At 38.2% G+C, this 25,907-nt stretch overlaps 1 protein-coding gene across 3 annotated transcripts in view; it reads right to left on the bottom strand.

Annotated features, from left to right (window-relative positions):
• The window catches only part of Lama2 (laminin subunit alpha 2), a 583,059-nt gene that overhangs the window by 367,821 nt on the left and 189,331 nt on the right, over positions 1–25,907 (bottom strand). For all 3 annotated transcript variants that reach the window (XM_041653904.1, XM_041653903.1, XM_041653905.1), the window contains exon 4: positions 25,488–25,730. In XM_041653904.1, coding sequence (XP_041509838.1) covers positions 25,488–25,730 — 243 coding nt within the window. The remainder of the gene's footprint in view (positions 1–25,487; positions 25,731–25,907) is intronic.

A 25,907-nucleotide genomic window follows, 5' to 3' on the forward strand; every position in this document is an offset into this window, starting at 1 on the left:
TCTGTTGGAGGTGGTATACATCACATTTCCCTATTCATCCACAGATAAGTGTTTGAATTGCTTCTTCATTTTGGCTACTATGACTAATTCTACATAGAATGCTGGAGTCTAGCTATCCCACTGAAATTTCATTTACTTAGAAGTAGAAATTAGAACTTTAGAAAAAAAATCTTTCTTTTTTATTATTAGATGCTCCACTTATATGCTGCCTAGATTTTAAATTCTTCTTCTTTAATTCTCGGGGTTATGAAGGTGTACTATGTTGTCTATTTCTGAAGGTGAGAAAAGGTTAGAAGATGTGAAAGAATTTAGCCAAGAACAAGAGGCCATGTGCAACTGTTGAGCAATCCCTGTCCAGCAACCTGGGCATGACTGTTCTCACTAATGCACAGGTCACAAGCATCATGCCTAAGGGGCAAAGCCTCCAGTATTATCTTGGCTTGTGTTGTTCTGCCTGGCAACAGAGGACCTAGACTTGCAGTGCTGTGGAATACAGACAAGCACTAAGTCTCCCTCCCGTTGCCCTCATGCTTTCTGGATCACAGCACGATAAGCACTGCACGTGTAGAATTTGTCTACACCAGGTCCACAGCTGGGATAGAAACCTGCGCAGGCACTCACCCATAGGGAAACGAAGGCTGATAAGGAAAGGTCTTTTCACTTACTAAGATTTTTGAAAACTGTGGCACAAGTGTACCTAGAAATACATTTTCTTTGTTCTTTTATACATTTAATGCTCACATTTGGGAAGATTTCCAATGAGTTTAGCTTAAATCTTTCATAGGACATTTACTTACATACAAGTTGACTACATTGGGGAGTGTTTTTAAGTCTGTTCATGTATTTTTTTTTGTTTTTGTTTTGTTTTTTGGTTTTTCAAGACAGGGTTTCTCTGTGGCTGTGGAGCCTGTCCTGGAACTAGCTCTGTAGACCAGGCTGGTCTCGAACTCACAGAGATCCGCCTGCCTCTGCCTCCCGAGTGCTGGGATTAAAGGTGTGCGCCACCATCGGCCGGCCTGCTCATGTATTTTTAAGGAAGAAGAAAAGAAATCTTTATTAATCTCTTCCTACATAATTCTGCAATAGGCACACTGATAGTAAATAACAATCACCAACTTCAGCTTTTGATGTGGTTTAAGTAGCAAATAGGATTCTTTTCATATCCTTCAACTGAACTGATCCCTCTAGAAAAAATTTGAGTGTTTAGGCCATTTTTAAACCCTAATATGTCAATGCCTCATACACTGACAACAGTTAATTTCTATTTCAAAAGAAGCTGTTTCCAGATTGTCACTGCATTATATTTCAGTTGTATTGCAACCTTCTCCAGAATTGTGCAGCCTTCTCTGGATTTGTTAAGAGTCCGTTAGCATGATGATTAATTTCTTAAAAATCATATATGTATATATGACAAGAAACAGAAATGAAATTGTCCAGAAGAACAAGGGAATGATGAGAGGGATAGGAAAGTAGGAACAGGAGCAGGGTGACAATGCTAAATACAGGTTATACACTTGTGTGAAAACTTTAAAAATAAACAAAATTACAAAAACTATAAAACCAAATCTCTCTAACTCTCTGTCTGTCTCTCTCTGTCTGTCTCTCTCTCTCTCTCTCTCTCTCTCTCTCTCTCTCTCTCTCTCTCTCACACACACACACACACACACACACACACACCTCTCTTGAAATGGACTGAGAAAGTGCAATCTAGAACCTTGTTAACAAAATGATTTTTTTTTCCAAATCGCACAGTGTCCAATTCTGCTAATTTCTCCTGCTGCTTCCTACTTTATTCTTGATGTCAGAAGTCACGGTGAGGTTGCATGTGTGAAATTTGAGATCTTTGTGGTAAAAGGCACCCGACTAAAAGTATGGAGATACAATGACTAGTTATGCTAGTACTGGAAATTAAACAAGCTGATATCTAGTTTCTTGAGGTTTTTTTTTTTTATGTATTTTGGAACTCAGTCCTCTGTTGGATGTGGGATTGAAGATCTTTTCCCACTCTGTAGGCTACCATTTTGTCCTATTGACAGTGCCCTTTACCTTACAGAAACTTGTCAATTTTATAAGGTCCCTTTTATTAATTGTCATTCTTAGTTTCTATGTTATTAGTGTTCAATTCACAAATTGTCTTTTGTATCAATTCACTAGAGATTATTTACCACTTTCCCTTGTATCAAGTTCTATGTATCTGAATTGGTGTTGAGGTCTTTGATCCACTGAGGGCATGTGGGAATGGGAACATAAACAATAGACTGGGTGGGGGAGGGGAGCATACTGAAAGAGACTACTGGAAGGGGGGCTTTTGGGGCTCCTGGCTGAATGGATGCTACAAGGGCGACCTCAGCTATGACTCCTAGCAATAGTGGATCTGGAACATGAACTGGTCATCTCCTATGATTAGATTTGTGCCTAGCCCGATTGTCATCAGAGAGGGTTCACCAATTGGGTGAAGTACTTACTCTTACTGCAACTTGATATGCCATGTTTTGTTGATACTCATGGAAGACCTGCCCTCTCCTAAACAGAAACCCAGGAGGAATGGCTCCTCCTGGACGGGATAGAAGGAGGGACTAGGAGGAGAGGATGGAGGGGAAACTGCACCTGGATGTAAACTACATATGTGTGTATATGTATGTATGTATATGTATGCATATATATGTCTGTGTGTATATACACATAAGTAAACATATATACATATATATAATGAAAATTATACGTAGCGTAAGAATAACCCATGCTAAATTAAAGTATCCAGGTCAAACCAAAATGTACTGGCAGTGGCAAACAATACCAGAGGGCATAAAAACCGAAAGTATAATTACCAAAGACGTTGGTGTCCTCAAAAAAATTCTTTAAAAATGTGTTTTTTGTTGAACTTTAAAATCTTCCAATTTTAGAAAGCTGAGCAGACAGACATCTCAAAAGAGAGCAAGTACAATGATGAGGGTGATTCATTTGTTGTTTCAAGTGCTCTGTAAATAATTATTTCTAGAAATACATCCCAAGCCCACCATCAGTGAGGGACAATTGGGAGGGAGGTCTCTGTCTTCTCAGCAGGGCCTTTAGGCTAATACACACTCCCACCCACTATGGCCACACCACAGGGCTCTGGAAAATTTAACTTCAGATACTGTTAATCATTACAGCATCTACAAAGCAGCCTTGCAAAACTAGCTAAGGGCACACTGGCACACTGATTTAAGTGGGTTAAAAATATCTTTTCCATTCAATTAAAGGCAACAAAGGAGTTTCAAGAAGACACATTGGATGCTTTTAGACTTTCCACAGCAATCGTCCAACATTTCCCAGTTTCTTTTGCCTCAAAGCCAATAACAGAATATAGTCCAGATCTGAGGTGACTAATGTCCTGGAAGATTTTACAACCCTCTGTAAACAGACATACTGAAGAGTCATAGCGTGATCGCATGAGAGAGGATGAATGAGACTTTCAACCAAGCAGGACCAGAAACAACACCACATCATGAAAGAGAAAGGGCTGGCTTCTCAGGCCAGGAGATCACACCCAGATTCCAGATGTTTAGGCTGTGCTAATTCTTGTCCTTTAGGAGAGATCTTAGAGCAGTTCCGCCTTCCTTTATTTGTTTAAACCTATCTCTGACCCACTCTTTTTTTCTAATTCATAAGATAACTATACATTTCTGCTCTCTTATCCTCAGAAGAACTCTACAAATTCAAAATTTTGTTTGATGGCAAATGTGTCAGCTTTCTGACTAACCACAGCTTTTATTAGCAACCCCATGCCAGTGGAACAAAGTTCTTTTGTTTGATCTCATTCTATCTTGGCTTGCATATTTTTAAAGATAATATACATTAAACATGACACATATGTTTACATTATGGATTATCACTGTTTCCAAAAGCCCAAAAAATTATAACCTCCATTTTCCAACTTAACTTATTACTGGTGATTTTAATACAAAGGGAATTTAAATATTTGAACCACTTTTATTTTTTACTTTTTTGGGAGGTTAGGGACTGAATGTCTCAGGTTGAATATCTTGAATTGTGATCTAGAAACTTCAAAAAGTTTTTGATGTATTTCCTTCATAGTGTTGACAATTTCTGGTCATAAATAGAACTTCACTTTCTGACACTTTGGTGGATGGATACTGGAAAATATACTGTAAGGTTTTTTGAATTAATAGTACAAATGTAGTTAGAACATGTATGAAGGACAATTTCTACAAATTAAATAATAAAAACTTCTATATTCCTAAGCACATTTAATTACTGCTTCTCACTTTATTATGGGTCAGTGTTCACCCAGAATAAAATTCTTTGATCAGACATATTTACTGAAATATTCATGGGAAAACAAAGATGTATGTATATAAGATGTCCATTCCAGCATCGGTTATAATCACGAAAAGCTAGAAATGACATGAAGTACCATCATAGGAATATGGGGAAATATATCATAAGACGCCAGTATTGCAAAAGGATGTAACATTTATGTTTGAAAATACAGCAGGGTGTGGTGGCACACACCTGTAATCCCACAAATCAAGAGGGTAGAGACAGGACCATCGTGAGTTCAAAGTAAGCCTTGCTGCACAGCAAGTTTGAGGCCATCCTAGACTAGAGGAGGTTTTGTTTCAACATGAAGGAAGGATACAGCTCAATAGTAATGTGATGACAATGTGAAGAGCCCTGGGTTCACTATCAAGCACTGAAAATAAGGAAAGCAAAAACTAAATCTCCAAGTAACAAAATAGGGGAAATGTATATAAGATCATAAATGAGATAACCCTATCATAATACAATGTAGAGAATAACTGCATTTGTATAAAAAAGATAAGGAACATGATTTCATATATGAAGGCTTAATGTTTTTATGAACTAGTCATTCATAGACAATGGGAGAAGAAAACACACCAAAATGTTCACTGCTGCGAACAGTGGAATAAACTTGCAGAAGGGGAGGACTCAACCACTGCTCAAACTGGCCCCTCCAAATGCAGCTGTCTTATAGCAACATTATTGATTTTGTAATTATATTTTTAAAGTCTTGCTTCCATGTTGAAGTATGCACTATACCATTTCTTCTTGTTCCCTTGGGGGATCTTCACTCTAGTCCCCATTCTGCTATGAGGAGCAATGACAGTCCAACAATTCCTCTTGAGAGCTAGCTTCACTCTCTAGCACACTATAGGGAACCAGCTAAAAACGATCACACACACTTCTTGCTTTCAGAGAGTATTTTTTTCACATCTTCAAATTTTTTTTTGGTGAGATAAGGACTCTACATATCCTTTGTGTATATTACAATCCAGTCCAGGCAAGGGGTTATGACAGTTGAAATTACAACTTTAGATGGCATGAAATTGACCCATTAGACACTGTCCTTTTCTCTGATGTAAAATTATTTGGGAGCATTTCCACAATAACGGGTGGTTATGTCATCTACCTAGGACACTTTTATGAACAGTTTGCTCTTTGAGATTGCCTCAAAATACACTGATAATCCTCTGATACGACTGTGAGTGTGTATGGGTAAGTACATTTGCTATCACGGCAAGGTAACAGCTCCAGAGTCAGGGAATCTTAAGTCAAATTATAGATAAAATATAGCATTCATAAATCTTCCCAAGGCTCCCGAAAACCTGATAATTAGAATTGCAGATCCTAAGAACTAAAGTTGGGAATTAAAATAGGAGATGACTCAGTAAGTAAAGGTACTTGCCACCAATCCTGAAGACCTGGGTTCCATACCCAGGACCCACATGCTAGAAGATGGGCACCAATCCTATAAGTTGTCCTCTAATTTACACATGTACACTCTGCTATGGGCATGCTCCCCATTCCCCCTCTTCCAAAAGATAAATAGAAATCAAATTTTGAATCAAGTTCTTGTTGGTCCACAATCACCTTCAAAAGATGAGCATTCATTTTACCCTGATGCTAAGAATCATACTACTTGCTCACTCTGCCATTTTATACTGTTTTAAATTCTCTTAATCATATTCTAGAAACTATGATGGTATTCCGTTCATTTCAAGACACTTGGCAGAGAGTCACATTAATGTTCTTTCCTGGCTACATCGGCTACATATAATTAGCATTCAGTTTATTATTGTTTGTGTTATGTCCCCTGCTCATGCCTTCTTACCCAAATGAGTCTATAGTGTCTACCTTCTGGTATCTATGGGCTTATGCAAATTCATAGACAATTTGAGGGCATTCTCATGATTGTGACTAAGGACAACATTTATTACATCAGCCTGGGTTCATACCTCAGCTTATCATAAGTAAGGCACATAATCTTTAGCAAGTTGATTGTTCTAATCTATTTCCATATTCATAAATGGGAAATAATAATAGTGTCCACTATATGGGATATTGTTGCTAAACCTTTAAAATAGACCATAGAATGTGACAAGCAAAAGATATTAGCTATTATTGTTCAAGGGAACATTGGCAAGAGATCAACGTCTGCTTGTATCACAAGGTTCTAATGATAAGAAGTCTTAAATTATGTTTGTATGTGGCAGTCAGGCTGCTGTCCATTTGAGTAGAAATGCATCCTATAGGCACTCACACTGAAGACGACCCTGGAGAAGAGGGTTAGTGTTCAGCTCATGTCTGGTAGTGCTACCATTAGAATTTGCCTATACAATTGTAACAAAAAAAATGCACGTTCTCCCCACCATCTTCAGAGCTCTTTAAGGTAAAAGTATTATAGTATGTCAGAGAATGAAACTCACTCATTATCAAGTTCTTTAGAGACATACGGACTACTAATGGATGACGACTGTGTTTATATCTTCTTCTTATTTGTGGTAGAAATGAAGGCTTAGGTTTTTTTTTCTTCTTTCTCACTGTGTTGACAACCTTGTACTTTTAGCTTCTTGAAGTCTTCACAAAAGTACTTCATTGAAATTTGAAATTTGTTTGGAGAGTGCGTTGCCAGGAAAACACTTAAAAGTGTTTTGTCTTAAAAGTTTGGATTTTTTCTATCTCTCTCTCCCTTCCTCTCCCTCCCCCACCTCTCACACACATACACACATACACACACATTCACACATATACTCTCACACTGTTTTATCACATAAGGAAATAATATAACTTAACATTTTTCCTTTTTTCGCTAAAATTCTATATTCATGGTTCCACTGAAATAGCCAATTCACCCTAGATGAACAGCCAATCTGCATTTTGAATATTTTAGTTATGTTTTTACTCTTTGGTTGTATCAATGTTGCATTTTGCTTTATGTCACTCCATGTTTTTACTAAGTCGAGGTATATGGAGGTCTATGTTTTTACTCTAACAAACTTATTGATTTTGCCCTTCTTTATTAGCTTGTCCACCTGACTTGAGAACAGATTCTTGTAAGCATCAGGAGAATGGAACCCAAAGCATGCTCAGATGCTGAGTTGTGTTAAGAGGGAGTAGCTTAGGTTTTAATTGCTGCGAAGAGACAGCATGGCCATGACATTTAATTGGGGTGGCTTCCTTAGAGTTTAGAGGTTTCATGACAGGGAGCATGACGGTGTTCAGGCAGACATGGCACTGGAGCTGAGAGTGCTGTGTCTTCACCAGAAGTCAGCAGGAAGTCAACTGACTGTCAGACTAAGTTAAGCTTGAGAAGAAAGCTTTCAAAGCCAACCTCCAAAGTGACACACTTCCTCTAACAAGGCCACACCTCCTGGTAGTGTCACCCCCTTTGGAGTCCATTTTCTTTCCAACTAGCACAGAAAGTATGAGAATAAACAAATTCATTGAAGAAAATCATTCTATTTTGAATACACGTAGGAAATTTTTGAAATTAAGGTCATTTTCCTTAGAGCTGTTATAGAGAGAAACCCTGTCACAAAAACAAAATAAAGATGATTTTCCTAAACTATGCTAACTCATGATCTGGGAGTGGGAGGGGAAATCACCGTGTAGTCTGAAAATCAAGAATGAGGCTTCTCATTTTTTAGTTGAGAGATTTTTACAAATTAGTTATGTCAGAATTTTGTACAATCTATTTAATTGCTCATGTTCACTCCCCTTTGACCAATTCCCAGACACACTCTGTTTACTACCCACATAACATTGTGCCCTGTTTTTACCTTTAAGCCCAATTGCAAAGGCATATATTCTTGAATGTGTGTGTGGCCCTTCCATCAGAGTTTGACTGTAGGGTGAAACTCTTAAGGAAAAGTGCCTTCTTTTTCCCACCAGCTATCTATAGCACCTCCCTTGACTGAGGGTGGGACATAATGCCCAGACACACTCTCCACTGTGAAGACACCTCCTATTCTAAACTGAAGAAGCTTGGGAATCATCCAAGTTCTTTATAACAAACAAAAACAGTTGAATTCCTTCCTTTTCTCCCACATAAAAAACAATATTTCAGCAGAGAAGATTCAATTGAAAATCACTAAAAAGTACTCTTAAAAACCTTATGCAAATACCAAACTACAAATGACATGCATTAAATCCACTGGAGGTCAGGAAAAGAAGAAATCTTAAGCTGTGTTCTGTAGCACACTCTGATAAATACAACAGATGCTATTTGTTGAATCTGTACTTTGAGCCAGATATATTGTTTAAATCGTCTCATTTAATACAACTAGCCTGGTAGACTTTTAGTCATCCTTCAAATCTTGAAGGAAGGACACTGACCTTTAGAAAATTGCTCAAGGTTACAGAATTACTATCTGCCAGACCCAGCAACCAAACCTGCCTGATTTCAAAGTCTGCTAGCTCATGGACACCACCTGTGACTGTTCCTACTCGTTCCTGTTGTTCATATCTTAACCATTTATACCAGGGCAAAAGACAACGGGAAGGAAAAGAGACTCATGGGGCTTCAGATAAAACATAGTTTGTGCATCCTATATTCTATAGGCTGTACAGTCGCTTAGCCATGCCTTGACAACAGCTGGGAAAATACACTTCTTCAAGAAGTAGTCTGCATGCGACAGACAGTTCAAAAAATTCCATTCCAGATGTTCATGTGAAACTATCCAGATGTTACAAAATGATCATCCAGTAGGCCAGTGACAAAAGAAAACCAAACAGAGAAACAATTTCAAAAGACAAACAAAAGGGGAGATAGCAGTTTGGATAGGGGAGCAAGCATTCAGCTGCAGAAAAATGATTATTATATCTAGTGCATGCATGTGGACAGATCTCTTCTAAAGGCCATGATAATATTGCCACATTAAGTGTTTCCTAGGTGGAAAAAATAATGCCATTCCCAGGATAATATTCTAGGATCCACTGTAGCACATTTACTGCAGTGTGTTTGGTTTTTTTTCCTGAATTAATTGGGGAATCTCTTAGGTACATGAGGGATATAAAAAATTGTCATGCAAATTATGTGTGCCTGACTCTTATGTGATGCCTAGATTTGTATTCAGAAGGAAAGTTCAGCACTTTGTCACTGGGTTTGTGGTAGAGCTTTAGCAGGTACGTGGAGCACATACACAGATATTTCAGCAGTCTAATGTTCTCTTTCCGTCATCAATTTAATGGAAACTTGAAGGCTAGCTGGTTTACTGGTCATGAATGTCTAATTCATAAATCAGATACCACCTTCTACTCCCATGCAAAGATGGTGGTCTTCACAGGAGACCTTACACATGACTTTCTGTAACATGTAACCTGAAGAAAGAGACAGTGAATGCAGGAGTGCACCATGGTTCCCTTGGTCATGGAACTCAACAGCTGCCAGCAGTGACTCCTAAACAGAGACGACTACCAAACACCTGTCGGCCCACTGAAAGACAATGGCTGCATGAAGACTATAGGGATAGGCTTATAAAGCAAATGCATAAAGTTAATGTGGTATCTGATTTAAAGCCAAATGAACAAACAAGCAAAAATGACTCGTATTCCTATCCCCCACAAATGCTCTTTCATAGTTCAGCCTTGGGGAATTGTATGAGTTATAAAGATACCAATGGGATCCAAGAAGTTCATTTAGTTGTGAGTCTTCCGCTGTCCTTGACCATGCAGCCTTCCCATAGGACTTGTTTACTTCCCCTTTTGCAGCTGTGAGCTTTGGACAGAGTTATACAGGCCTTGATTTTTAAAATAACTCACAGTATTTCTTCCAGACCACAATATCTGTGCGTTGTTTGGTTTGGCATATGTCATACTTATTATTCCTCATGCTCTTATTTTTATATCCATTCAACCCTAGTTTACATCTACCTTATTACATACAAGTCCTTTGATTTAGGAAATACAAATATCCTATTAATCATGATTTGATACACTTGCAGTTTTTGGGTTTTAAAGGACCTGGAGATGTTGTTTCCTCTGTGTCAAAACAAACGTTGGTAAATGGGGAGTTCTGACTTCCTGCTTCTCATTCAGTTTTTGTTGCTTTTGCTGATAGAAATATCATCTGGCTGAAAATTGTTCATGCTATTTTTAAAAAGGACAGGGACCATCAGTGTTAGGATAGGAATAAAATGTCTGGAACCATCTTTCTCCTATGTCTGCATGTGTTCTTTAGCTGGAGGACATCCAAGGGTAGCTGACATTCCTATCTCCTCCTAGGTGGTCTCTCAAAGATACCAGAGAGCCTTGTCAAACTTAGGCAGGGATTCTGTCAGGAACAAGCACAGGAAAATTTCATGTTGTTGCAGGTAATGTTTTCTGTTTGGTTTTGTATTAATTTAAATTTCTCTGTCCACAGTAGATCCTCTTTCTATTAGCACAGAAGAATTCTTATTATTGTTGTTTGACTTTGCAATCATTTTTACTTAGCATGGAGACATGCATAAAGAACTGCATTTGTAGATGATGTCACAACTGTATGACCATTATAGCCCTGACTGCCACAAATCTGCATGGGATATCTGATGATAGAAATCACAAAACAATCCCATACCAGTTCACAATTATGAATAATAAAGGGTTATTTATTTAACGGGAAAACTTATGGATCACTGTCTTAGATAACAGTCCCCTGTGCAAACAGGAACAAAGTCTAGCAGCCAGAAGTGGAGCTGGAAGCAAGAGAGGGGCTCACATTTTACAACTCCCTTTAGAGTATCAGAGACCACACCCAAGTGGGCTGGTATCACATATAATTAGAAATACAACCAGCATAAACATTACTAATCAAGGAACATACGCTAAATGTTTTAATAAACATTCTATCCAATGGAGTTTAGGTCTTGTATAAGAAATGGCTTGGCTAGATCATAAGAATACAGTAACTACTACTATCTAATCTTCAACCCCATCAAAGGTCTGAGAAGGGCGATAATATTACTTGAGCAGGCAGGAAGTACAATCAAGGAGCTTCCAAAGTGAGCAATATATGATGGAGACAATTAGCTACCTGAGCAATCACTCAATGTCTCATTTTGCAAAGTTGCAGCAACTAACTTTGGCTAAGGCCTAGCATAATAACTATTGACCTATAGCATTTAATATCTATATAACTGAAAAACTAAACCTTCATGTCAGGATATTAAATAATCTGTAAACAAATGTGCAACAAAGGAGGACAATGACCTCAAAATGTAAACAATCTATAAGTATCTTGATCAGAGGTAAGAGTAATAGATAATGCAAAATGAAAGTATATCCTAAAAGTTATATAAATATACAAAATGTCCTAAACAGAGATAAAAAAACATGCATATATACAATCTGACAGAATAACTTCTCATAGGTATACAAATAACGTAAACAAAAATAAATATATAATTTGAACTTGTATCAACTACACTAATATAATATAAATTACCCATAGTAATAACTCACAAGTATTTACTCTATTACCCACTATTAGATAGCCACTCTATATTTATGTTGTGTACTGTTTGTATATGTAGAGATGGTATCTTTGTATATGGGGTTGATTGTGGGTGGAGTATGTGTGTGAAGAATGAAACAACATATTTGTTCAGATTCAATGATACAATCAAACAGAAAATAGTGGGAGAAACAGAAAGCACAAATACATGAAGCATGGGATATTTTTGATCAATTAACTCTATAATTTAATAACTAGAAAGAGTATACCTTAAGTAATACTGATAAGCTTGACAAACACACAAACAGAAGTGGTCACCTATTATTAACACTGAGTACATTGTGTTTTATCATAGAATGAATTTTGTATTTGTGCAATTGGCAGCATAGTAGGTCTACTCATAGCAGCAATACCACAGGCATGACTAAAGCGTTATGTGAGGATGTTATGTCATCCACAATGTCACGAGGAATTAAGAATTTTTTCAGATCTCCTATGTTCTTATTAATCAATCATGGCTTATGCTGTGATTGACTGCAACATCACTGTCCATGCTGTTATTGGATTTAAGTGGCCCACATAAAAAGCTGGGCCTCAGTAGTTTAGCTTGGTGAATGGAATTAGTACCTAGAGAACCTCACAACTCCAGGTACTACAGTATACATGTGAACACAAATCTAGGTGCTCTGTTGATGACCTTTCTCTCCATATCTGGGTTCCTTGCTTCTCTAACCCTTTTATGTACCCACCATTAAGAGAAATACATATGACTTTCTTAGCATGGAACCCTGGGAAGGAGACTATGCCCCTTTTCAAACAACTGTATGAGCTTATCTCTGACAGTAACTTATGAGTCAAATACGCTTGTTCGAGGAATTATTAAAAGGCTATCAATTAATGGTAAGGATTATCAAATCACCAAGGGAAAGAGAGGGTTCTAAAGCATTGGCCTTCTAGTGATGAAGTTCTTCACCATGAAGAGCACATCCCACATTTTGTGAGCACCCCATGAAAATAAAGGCAAAGCAAGAGACAATGCTTTGTCCCTTATACTCATAACCATTCCCACTCCTATTTCAGCAATAGCTTAACTGGGACCATTGCATGAGGAAGAATTTCTCCCCAAATCTGTATATGTTTCAGCAAAGTGGGTGCCTTTTTTTCTTTTATTACTTTCCTCTAAGAGTAAGTTGAAAAACCAGAGTTTTCTCACTCTTGGGTTGTTTTATAGATCAGTACAGAGAGCAACTTTAATCATTTATCCAGTGATTCAAAAGCTGAAATAATCATGGTGAGTCAAAGCAATTCCTAAGGACACAGACCACCCCCACCACTCAACCACTCAGTTTCCCAAACAGGTCCCTGCCATTCCCATTCATTCATTCATTCATACCTCTCTCTCCCTCTCTCAGTCCCTCCCTCCCTTCCTCCCTGTATTTCTCTCTTATGTCTTTCAGTACCTGAAATATCTTTGCCACCATCTCCCAAACTCTGAGATGTTTTCTCTGCTGCATCTCATGTCTTATATTAAGATTCTAAATATAACACACTTTAATCTCTGTACCCAAGACAGTGTTTGTCCTGCGGATGCTTCTCAGTATTTGCTAAATGGAAAAATAAAGTATCAACTCCTACTCACGCTATATAAACTCGTGATTAATTTTACAATGGCGAGCCGCTTTTGGATGAACTAAAGCTGTATTCAAGCCACATTTTTGGTGTCCTATCTTTTGAGTAAAACATTTGCTTAGAAGTGATAAAAATGTAAGCTGCTCTCCCACAGCTAATTCAACATGAAACTTTATCTTGCTATGAGATAACTGAGTACAACATAACAAATTGTAGGAATGAAAAGCAAAGGCTTTTCATCCACAGAAATAATATGGTGATAAGAAAGACAGCAAAATTAAACCACTGCTATGATTTTTCTTTTCCAAAAAGCAAAGACACTTTTCTTGACAGTATCTGAGAGTTTTCACCAATAATCTTACAATAAGGTAATATGTCTTGAGAATAGTGGATTGTCGCTGCAAGGGCTATCAGGTTTTAAAAATAGATGAAATGCTGATTCAAAGATGGCAGCTGTCAATCCTAGTATTTGAATGTCTATACGTGTGATCGTGTTACATATAAGGGAACTGCAACATTCTGGAAGTGTGGATATGCAGATTCACACGTTCCAGTACATAAGGCTAAACAAGAGCCCAAACTCATTGCCTGTAGCCGGTATTGTGCCAACATCCATCAGCTATCCACAACATCTGAAAGAAGCGGATTAAGCCTATGGAAATGCCTCCTCTGCCTCCTCCCCATAAAATAAATAACACATCTGATATAACTTTCTTGAGCTTATTATTACCATATCACTAATTTAGCCATTAAAAGACCGTCATAAAGTATCTGTAGTAGGTTATTACAAATTATTGTTTCAGCAGAGAATTTGATATCCTTTCGATAATGTCAGTGAAAACACTGCCTACAATTAGGCTATATTTAGGATAGTTTAAATTTCTACACATATGCCTATTCAGGCCTTTGCATACAGTAGTTAAAATCATATGAAACTGCATATTGTTGGCTAAAAATAGTTGAATATTGGCAATTTCATGTGACGGAACCTAACAATGGGGCTGGGTTTAGAAGCACTTATCAGTAGAATAGGAAAATAATTAATTCCTGCCAAACGAAGCTTAAGAGCAGATTTACAGGAGGAAAATGTGATTCCCTAAGTCGCTGTCTTACCAAGTTTGTCATTCTTTTTCAAAAAAACAGCTCTTGGGACTTTTGCTTCCCATCAGGGGAATGTAAACTCTGTGTCTTGTATACTCCCCAGGTAGCAGAATTCAGCAAAGCTATTATTCATATATTTTCAGTAAAAATATTTGGTTGCAGTTAGTCTGGTAGGGTGCAAAAATGATACAGGTCCTCAGGCCAGAATGCTCTGCAGCAGAATGTTCTTTCTGTACCAGTTCAACTCTCAGTAGGGGCCTGCTGTAGTGGCTCCTGGTATCTTTCTATGCTAGCTTATAAAGTGCAATCATAACCGTTCTGCTCCTGGGTTATTTGTCTCAAGGACTTTTGATAACAGCTTCAGTGTCGAAACAGTTTCCCTATGGAGCAGAGCTTATTTTAATAGCTTCAAGTTCCTCTGTGTATTTTCAACAATACTTTGGCAATAAAGATAATACTGCATTACCTTTCCTGTGTGAGACTGATTAATGGCCATGGACACACCTTCTGATTTCCCCAACAGACACAGTTGGCTGGCACTTCACTATCCATACAGTGTTACACAAGCCCTTGGAACCAATAGACAAACACATTTAGAAAATGGCTGATTGGACCTGGGGGTTTTGTTTATGGAATTCACTATCAGAAGATCTGGACCGGATATTAATGTTGAACTTAAGTCACTGCATGACCTCAAACACCTTCCTTAGCCTCTAGCTTTAAAGTGAAAATACTAAAATATGAGCTTCAAATGTTCCAATGCTTTGATGAGGCTCCACAGGAAAATATATGACGAAGTACTTTAAAACCCACAAAGCAAATCTACCGAAAGGGTTACTGCTAACAGTCCTGATGATAAAGATGCTAATTCATCTACTAACTAACTTTCTTTGTTTGTTTTTTGGGGTTCACATTTTCACTGGAAGCCTATCAGACATTTTGGGTAATGTTAAATAGAACTGATGAGGCCCACCAAACCATATAAGACCTGATGTGGGATTCCCATCCATATGCTGTGAATACCATTGGTAAATAGAGAAACTATCTTAGACTTGTTGATAGGGCAGAATATAGATAGGCGGGGAAAACTAAACTGAATGCTAAGAGGAAGAGGGCAGAGTCAAGAAGAAGCCATGTAGCCCCGCCAGAGATAGACCCCAGAACTTTAGCTGGTAAGTCACAGCCATGGAGCAATACACAGATTACTAAAAATGGGTTGAATTAATTTGTAAGAGTTAGCCAGTAAGAAGCTAGAGCTAATGAGTTAAGCAGTGTTTTAAATAATATAGTTTCTGTTTGATTATTTCAGGGCTGAGCTGCTGGGAATGAAACAAGTGGCCTCCTCCAACAAAAACCTGTCATTCCATCAATGGCCTGTTTGCTCAGCAATTTAAAGCGATTTTAAATGCTACATGATGAATGATAACTCAGAATCAAAAATGCACTGCAGTGAAAGTCAGACCTAAACATGGTCACATACAAAAAAAGGAGCTGTCAGAGGGTTGGGCCTCCCAGCACGTATTTCAGAAAACTCAACACACAGGAAAATTCATATAATCAAATCAGATCCAAAATTTATGTGGTTGCTATGAACCCTGGAAAAGTTAGTCACCTTCTCAATGTGACTTTCTTCTCAGTTGTAAAGAAAGTAGATGCATTTATCCATATTTTGCTTTCCATGGGTAATTGAAACAATAGTCCAGAAACTTTACATCAAAAATCTTAGAAGCAATTCATAAATTTCAAATTGTGTGTTGATGTTAGTCACCATTGGCATGATAAGACTTCATACAACCCTGTTCCATCCTGGTATCACACTGTGTGTGTTCTTGCCCCATAGTCACTAAGGAAACATCTCTTTGAAAGTCAGTGTGGTTGTGTCCATTGAGCTTATATTCAATGTGTCCTTACTGTAAATCAATAATGACCCAAGACACAAAAATCATGATGTTATCGATTGTAATACAGCATGCTGTTATAATTGCTCTATTTTATTGTTTAGGGTTGTTGTTCTTACCCTGCCTATTCATACATTACACTTTATTATAAAGATGTGCTTATAATAAAAAAATCACATGCATAGGGGTTCAGTTCTACTCGTGGTTTCCCACATCCGCTGGTAGTATAAAGATGATACTGGTTGTCTCACATATAAGCACAATTCATGAGCCTGCTGTACGTGAGTATCTATTTATACACCCATCAGATAACATCTCTCATAAAAGTCAACTGCTATAAGTACTAGAGCTATTATTATCTCCCTGGCTTTGTGCTAACCTCACAAGAGCACTTAAGACCCTCTTCTCTTCTCTTCTCTTCTCTTCTCCTCTCCTCTCCTCTCCTCTCCTCTCTTCTCTTCTCTTCATTACAGTTCATTCCTTTTTTCTTTATTTTATTTTTTTTATTTTACATACCAATCCCATTTCTCTCTCCCCCAGCTAAGAATCTAAACAATAGTGGAGAGGGCGCCTTAACTGCCCTTTTCCTGTAATCAGATTGACTACCTCAGTTGTCACCATAGTAGCTTATGGAAGCAGATGCAGAGATGCATAGTTCATTCTCTATGTAGACAGGACTGCTTGCTTCATTTATGTCTTCAGTATGGTTTTACAGCCCCACACAGTCTCTCCACAAAGCAGTACTGCCTGGTCCTTCTTCTGGATGCTCCCTGCTCTTCATCCAGTACAGTCTTTCTAAGATAGGGATAGGCTACAGTAACCATGGATCATCATGTTATAGGGTTATATGTAATCATTGCTATAAACTATTAGGACCTTCACTCTGGCCATAAGAATATGCTAGACACATATTGGCTGTCAACTTGTCCCTACAAGTCCCATTGTTACTTGCTGGCAGAACTATGTCAGTCACATGAAGTGAGAGCATTCAGCATCAGTGTGCCTCCTCCCACAGTTCCTTACTTTCTCACCGATTGCAACAGGTTTGTACTTTTCAGCAGGTGCTGATACATTCAACTCCATAACTACTCTCTTGTATATTAGTGTTATCTTCCCAAAAATCAACTCTTGTCAATGGGTTCCTCTGATTACCTTTATTTGTGAAGATACTATATGAATTTAAAAAGCACTTGCTGCTTACTATGTACACTATTATTAATGTGTGTACATAAAGGAAAAGTGTAAGGACTAAAATGAAAAAGGAAGAATGCAATCTCCCCAATTTTGTCTTTATTAGAAAGGGTATTCTGAAGCACAATGAATAAAAACACCTTAAATAAATTATTTATATTATTTATGTGTGTAATGCTTTATAAACAAATTATTTCAAGGGCTCTCTGTATTACAGTTGGAGAGGAACTAGATGGTTTCATAATCTTCAGGGCCAGGTGGCCATTCCATGCTATAGGCTGTTGACTAACCATAGTTGGTCATTGTGACAATTATGTACAGGGAGAGATATATAAAAATTTTAAATAATTATTTTCTTTAATCTTAGTTTTCAACAGAAAGGAATTGATAATGTCTCCCTGCTTCTTCCTAAGGGAACAATTCCAAGAATCACTTAAAAGGGATAATTCCTCATTTCCATAGAAGGTCACACATGAAATCATACTACATCCATGACAATATCACATCAAAGGAGAATTTCTGAAACACTTTTAATGTGATGGATTTGTGTCTTCTTTCTCTAGTAATTTTCAGTTCTAAGGATCAGCATAATATTGGGTGATGAAAAGAAAATGAAAAATATTCTGTCTTACTATATAAAATTCTGTCACATAAAAAATCAAAATAATATCAAAACTATAAATATGGTTTTTCAAAAGAATGTCTTCAAGAATTAATGATGGTGCCTCCAGGGATTTTTATGTGAGATTGCCACATTTCAAAAGCAAACTCAAAAGGAATCTAAGTCCCATTAAGTTGCACTCTTGTGTGATGGGAAGGCTTGTAGTAATAAGGAAAGAAAATCATTTGTCAATACTTAAAGGTCTGGGTATGAGAAAGTTGAAGCAAAATCACCATAGAAACCATGAATATTCAGTTACTATGTAAATAAATTAAGAGTAATAATCCAGCCACAGGACAGGAAACATTGCTTATACATAAAAAACACTGATTACAATTTTGACTTCTGGATCTCTAAAGATTTTCCATCTATACAGAGCATTCTCCTAAACACTGTTAATACAATTCTTCTCTCCTCCCCCTATTTAATGATCAATAACCCAGTATAGTTATTTACCTAGCTCTAAACCACCCAAAGACTCTGGTCACTACCGCTTATTAGATTTCCTGAGAACTATCTGCTGTTGTCTTCCTTCAGTTACAAATTATCAATGTTCTTTGCTTAAGTAACCCTTTATGGTGTTCTTTTTTTTATTATTTTTTTTATTGAGAAAAGGAGAAAAAAAAAACAAGTTTCCACCTCCTCCCAGCCTCCCATTTCCCTCCCCCTCCTCCCCCCCTACGCCCCCTCCTCCCACCCTTCTCCCCCTCCCCCCACTCCTTTCCCCCTCCCTCTCCAGACCAAAGAGCAGTCAGGGTTTTCTGCCCTGTGGTAAGACCTAGGACCTCCCACCTCCGTCCATATCTAGGAAGGTGAACATCCAAACTGGCTGGGCTCCCACAAAGCCATCACATTAAGTAGGATCAAACCCCCGTGCCATTGTCCTTTGCGTCTCATCAGCCCTCATTGTTCGCCATGTTCAGAGAGTCCAGTTTTATCCCATGCTTTTTCAGTCACAGTCCAGCTGGTCTTGGTGAGCTCTCAATAGATCAGCTCCACTGTCTCAGTGGGTGGGTGCATCCCTCGTGGTCCCGACTCCAGGGACTGCGGAAGCTGGAGTTGTCTGAACAGCAAGGTAGTAGAGACTTCAGAATCAGAGGCACTAGGAGCACATGTTTAAAACATGCTTCCCAAGTCCTTCTCATATGCACTTAATGTACAAGACTCTAACCCCTCAAAAATAATCCTTAGGAAGTGGTTTATAAGATTTACAAGTGAATCCAACTTCTCAGTGGTGTCTCCAAGTGGCCGCCCATGTAGACAGTTCTCAGTGGTTTCTCGAGCAACTGCTTTCCCATAGTTACAGTCCTCTCTGTAGAATGGTAGAGGGAGTCTTTGCATCTCAGTGGGGAGGCATGTCTGCATATGGGTGCCCATTAGAGCTCTCTCCTGTGGCTGGGCTCACAAACTAATGGAGACTCCCTGTGGTCTGCAGTTTCATACCCTGCAAAGCCTATTACTAAATTCCAGATCATTCTTTCTGACCAGAGGAAAGCAAATTCCTGCTGAGTCCTCTCAGCACTGATGATACAAAATGACTTTTCTAAAATTAAACTCTAAAGACTTTTTTTTCAATGCCTCCCGTGGTTTTCAGCCTGAGTAACAACACACAGGTTATCCCCCTGTGGTCCTCCATCTCCCTCCTATGCCAGGCCCTAATACTTGGTGCACCAGCATTATCACAGCTCACAGTGAGCTTCGCTGCTCCCTTGGGATTCAAGCCCAGCATGCAGAGTTAATCTCTTTCTTGCTAGTAGTTGAACCTTGTTATCTTGGGAACTTAGTGCAACCCTGAGGTTCTCTCACAGGAAAGCCACATGGTAAACATTTCTTGATCTCTTGAAAACCATGTAGAGTGTGCTGAGAAAAGCCAGCGAAAGTAATAAGTCAGGTGCCAGAGCAAAAAAAGTCCAAATAAACAGGCAGGCATGATGCAGCCAAGACGATAAAGGTCAGAGAAAAGCTAGAAGTCAGGATTGATGGCTTGAACAAAGGCAGTACCAAATCCTGGGCACGGAGGTCAGACCCAAGGTCTGGCCTTTATTAGATTACTGGTGAATTAACCTAGATAACTTTTGATCTGACAATTGTGTATTATCTTCCTGAAATGATGTTTTAGAATGTCTTGAGGGTTTGGCATGTCTCCAAATGTCTCCAAACAAGTAATAATATAACCTACATCATTGGCTTGGATATTGGTTATGAGAAAATGATATCTTATTCATACTCTATCTTAAACCTAAGGAAAGTATTATATAGGTGTATTATAATTAAGATATGTATATTTCATCATGTCTTTTTTCATTGATAAACTTTAATATTATCTTTTTTCTTAATTATGACTTCATTTTATACTTAAAGGATATTATGAAGTTCTGAATAAAAGTGATCATTCTATGCTTAGTCAAAAACACATATTTGAGATTGTGGTGAACATATAGACACTATTGTTCCAAATGAAAAGTTATCTAAAAACATAACCTTATGAATGAATAAAGAGAAGATGTACATGAAATTAAATATGAGGTACATGTGACAGCTGCTTCTTCCATGGAATTCTTTCCTCAAACCTAGCAGGTCAATTTAATTATAAGACATCAGGCAGTTCCTAACGGAATAACAGTCTACGAAATACCTTTTCAACGGGTCTGAAAATATCTCTTAGAAGTATTACAAATCAGATGTTATGAAGGAGAATTCAAATCTGGATGCAATGTTATGCCCTGATTTGAATCCCAAAAGAGAAAAACAGACAGTAATGGAGAAATTAGCAAATATCTGGATAAAGTCAGGACTTTGGTTCATAATGCTGTACTACTGAAGTTTGACTGTTTTGCTTTGACAAATGCATTATGTAAGACATTACTTATAGCAGCATCATGTAAAACTATGTCATGATTCTTTGTATCTTATAATTATGTAAATTTAACAGAATTCAAAAATTAAAAAAATTGTATATGATTTTGATTCTCTTTCTGGTGGGTTAAATAACCAAGACAAACATTTCCAATGGCACCAACCAACCAAATGACATAAAATACACAAGGACATCTGTGTAAAACCGTTTGAGCACTACCGAGAGGATGAAAAATAATGTCCAGAGAGGTGCTGGTACATTGTGATGAGTTCAGTCCTGTGGGCATGTTCCTGTCCTAAAGACACAGCTGAGAAGTCTGAGAAATGCTTTGGTGGCCCTGCTTAAGAGAGTAAAAGTTGGATCCTGAAGTTTAAAGGGCTTGAGACTTAGTAGATTCCGTGTCTGTTGGCTTGAACACCAAAGACAGGATGCCCAGGAGTGAGGGCAACTGGAATTAGAGCAGCTGTCCCCAGGTTCTGCCAAGGCTTTATTCATCTCAGTGTCCCAGGAATTTAAATCCGTAAACTGTTAAAAGAGCATCCAGATTGCTATGTGGGATGGGTAGAGGCATCAGAAAACACTCACAGGAAGATGATAGCCCAGGCCTTCAATTATTTCCATAAACACTTTTCAAATACAATTTTGTTCTGCAAAGTAATGATGTATGCGTGGATATAGACAACATTAAATGAACCAGACAGTAATTGGGCAACAAAATACAACCCCCAAAGGTCAGGCATCGTGTTGTTAGACAAAATTTTCAAATAAGTATAACGTTGTACTCTAGGAAATAAAGACACGATATTGATAAGTTCAACACAAATTATACTATTAAATTAATATTCTATTTATTTTTAAATATGTGTGTGTTTATGTACATGTCAGTGTGGGTTTGAATAGAAGCCAGAGGGCATCAGATCGCCTGAAGTTGGAGTTACACACAGCTGTGAGTCTGACCCAGGTGCTGAGAACTGAACTCAGCTCCTCTTCAAGAACACTGTGTTCACTTAACCACTGACCCATCTCTCTAGCTCCCTAAATTAAATGTTTAATAAACATAAAATTCCAGGAGAAACATAGAAACTCTAAACTTCTATTTGGAAATGAACCAGAGAAATTCTAGAAATTGAAAATTACTGTAAACAAAGTCTGTTAACACTTTCAATAATTTATACCCAGCTCTGAGCACAATTTAATACATTAAAAGTATAGCATACTATTTATAGAAGTACACAAAAGAGGAAATGGACAAAGGTTATAGACTTCTCCAGTGAGAGACACAAATGTAAGGCACAAAGTGACAAATATGTGTTCATTTGTTTTTTATTGGAATTGGAGAGGAAAGCCCGAAAGGAGCAATACATGCGGAAGCAGTCACAGAATCATGTCTGCTTCTCTTAATCTTTCTGAAAGTCGCATGTTCCACAAAGTGAACTCCATAAAATGAAGGAAAAGTCTAGGAGAAGCTGGTATTTAATTTATTTAACCCTTTCCAAGACAGGGTTTCTCTGTGTTGCTTTGGAGCCTGTCTTTGAACTTGTTCTGTAAACCAGGCTGGCCTTGAACTCACAGAGATCCACCTGCCTCTGCCTCCTGAGTGCTGGGATTAAAGGGCATGTACCACCATCTGGCTTGTCTTATTCTTAAATCCTATCATTCTGTTGGGAGTATTTGAAAGTCTCTGTTCCTTACTTCAGCTTTGTTCCTGTAAGAGTCAAAGAGACTTGAGGAAGAGCATAATAGGAAAATCTGGGATTACCTTTGCTTAGTCTTATTCAGTGAGTAGTGGTGTGGAGGAACGGCCTTTCAGCCAAACAGCTGTCATCTTCATTAGACCAGTTGTGTCTATTTACAAGCCACTATCATCCTAGATTTCTTGACTACTGCCATTTTCCTTGAAGGAGGTACTATGGGGGGGGGGGCAGTAAACCTTCACTTGAGATCCTGGCTACTCCTCTTGGCCATTTGTATGTAATTCTATATTAACTGTATGTGGCCTTGGTGTCCAAAGGATGTGCTATGATAGAATATATGGAATGGGGATGTTAATTGAAAGGGAGCTTGGTCTATGCGGCTATAGGAAAATCATCCTGCGTGTTGAGTGAGACTTTCCAGCATGGCTGCTACAGAGTCTTTTCCCAAGAAAGTTCTCATCCATGGTCTTCAAGTCCAATAAACTCATTGGTTCCCCCAGGGTAAGCTTTGATGGAACTGTTCTTTGGTTGTCCTTAGGACCTCAGGAGAAGGACAGAAATTTTGTCCCTTCTATTGTCCTTCTAGGGAAAGGGTCCTCTATGCTTTTAGTGGATGTTGTCTCATCTATAAAGATGGCAGCCAGTTAAAGAAACAAAGGAGTATGGTCTGTAGATCCTAGATTTCAGAGATAAATCGCATTATACCTAAAATATATATAGCTGTCTAGTTGGAGGAAACTGATGAGAAAATGTGAGGTTAATAGCCAGTGGTAGTGAGATTGTGAGAGATATATTCAAAGTATGTCATATACTTAAATGGCAATGTGTCTATAAACCACCCCCAAATAACTAGAAAAGAAGGAAAACAAACAAGAAAACAAAGGAGTGGAAGGTTGAAGTCATCTAAATGTTAGAAAACCATCTATAACCTGCAAGGAGGAGCTACTCACGTAACTATACAATACATAGCAATCTAGGTATACTTTATATTGCTCAACCAACATTTGAATTAGAGCATATCTTAAATGGTAAAGAATTAGACAATTGTTAGTCCTAGGTAAAAACTGGAAGAGAAAGGGGAATAATAAAATTCATCTCACATCCATATATTTTTCTGCATGCCACACTTCCCTCTCTCTAAAATGAACTGTTCTTGAATTAGCTATATCTGGGCACAAAGGTTGAACAGCTGTTTGACTTAGTGCATTTGACTTCTATTGAGATATTTGATGGGAACACCATTTGGAATGGGTTTTTCCATCACAGATATTGTTTTGGGGCATGAAGTTTGAGATAGAATATGTAGGATTAAGTTGCCAAAAAGGAGTCTGGCAGACATTTGAAAACCCGAACTTCATCCCCAAAAGCATTTAGAGGCGATCCAGATTGACTATGGTGGGGATAATGGAATAGGAATGTGGCTTTTCTAGATGTATTTGCAGAAGATGACATGGTCCTCAGATACTGGACTGGGGAGAGGGTAGCGGATAGGGTACAGATTGCATTCCACATAAGATTGTTTTCGTTAGGACTTTGTGATGCTGAAATATGCGTTCAACAGAAATACAATTTCAATTTGGATCTTCTCCAGGCTAGCAGTTTGCATGACAATTCCTTTCTGTGAAGTCCAATAGCCTTAGCTACAGCTCTGCGCCAGATCCTTATCACACCAAGAAATAGTAAGTACTCAATGAGTACTCTGCAGCATGCTTGGTTGTTGGACATTGTGCTCTCCCATTCCACGTCTACCAATCACTCATCTCTGTCTCCGAATGTCGCATATCCACACTGACTTTACTTTCAATCGTGTGTCATCAAATTGCATGAGCTTCTCAACTCTCAGTTGTCAAATGGACTTTGTTCAAGCCGGGCTAATGAAAGTATTCTAAGCATATGTAAGGTATGATTAAAAAAAGCTATGGTTACAACAACTCACTTGATCGTGCTCACCAGCTAACGTTTAACTATTTCTAGTGTCCCTAATGTATAGGAGGTGGAACTGAGGCACAGGGAATTTAAGCAATTGGACCAAGAACACACAAGTAGCATAACGCAAGTCATAACTTGAATCCATGGCTTAGAACTAATGAATAAAATCCAAAATATTATCTCCAAAACTGAAAAGAAAAAGGGAAACACTACCGGGCAACTGAACACTCCTGAATTATGAATGCTTGCATATAATTGAGAGCCGAAGCACCTGCACAGAAACTTTCAGGAAGGCTTCACTATAGCAATAACATCATACTGCAGCTCTCCATGGTGACAGCAGAAATTCATATAAAACATGACATAATTTCTTTTTATATGGATTATGTTTGGTTTTGGTTTGTTTGATTTCTTTTTACAATTCCCCTCTTTTGTCTCTATCCTCAGACTGTGTGTATATACTGTGGAATTTCTTTGGGTCTTCAGTCTTTCCCTAGTCACTAACAATTGCCATTCTGTGGAATATCTCTTCAGATGTAAAATTAATCTCTGGCTTCCTAACTAAAACCCATTTCCTCATCTCTGATCTTTATTGGAGAGAAGAGACACAGGAAGGTGATTAGCATTCTAATCACCTTGGGTTTTCTTCTTGATTTAATAACACGTTTAAATCTACTTTTGCTAAATCCCATTTAAAACCTTTCCGACATTAACTGCTGTTATGCTCATGTCTCTGATGAGGGCTATTGTACCATATTCAATGTGCTTCAGCACAGCTTCTCCATCTTACCTCTCCATTTTCTAGAGGATGGATCTTGGAATAAAACGAAGTGCAGATGACCTCATCATCTTTTGCATAGGATGGTGGCCCAGTGCGGGGATAGATATTGTAGAGGGTCAGGCACTCGGTGTCCGTCACTGCATGATACTGCCAGGGTTTGTACTCCACGTCATCCAGGGAACGTTCCAAAATCCAGTTTCCAGGCCGAGGGGAGTTGGCTGCTTTCACGATCACATAGGCAATCTGGAACACCTGAGGATGAGTGACAACGGCACAGCTGAGTTCCAAAATGCTCTCTCTTAGTTGTGCCAAATAGAAAGAGGGTCACTATCCAAGAGTTCATCTCAGATTTTGTTTTATAACTCAATTGTGCTCTGCAGAAGTGATTTTTAGTATTGCATGCTCATATTTAATACCTTCTTGCTGAGA

Source organism: Microtus oregoni, unplaced genomic scaffold (genome assembly GCF_018167655.1).
Source record: "Microtus oregoni isolate MIOR12 unplaced genomic scaffold, Mior012 000006F_ref0000085, whole genome shotgun sequence".
In the NCBI taxonomy this organism is placed as follows: Eukaryota; Metazoa; Chordata; class Mammalia; order Rodentia; family Cricetidae; genus Microtus; species Microtus oregoni.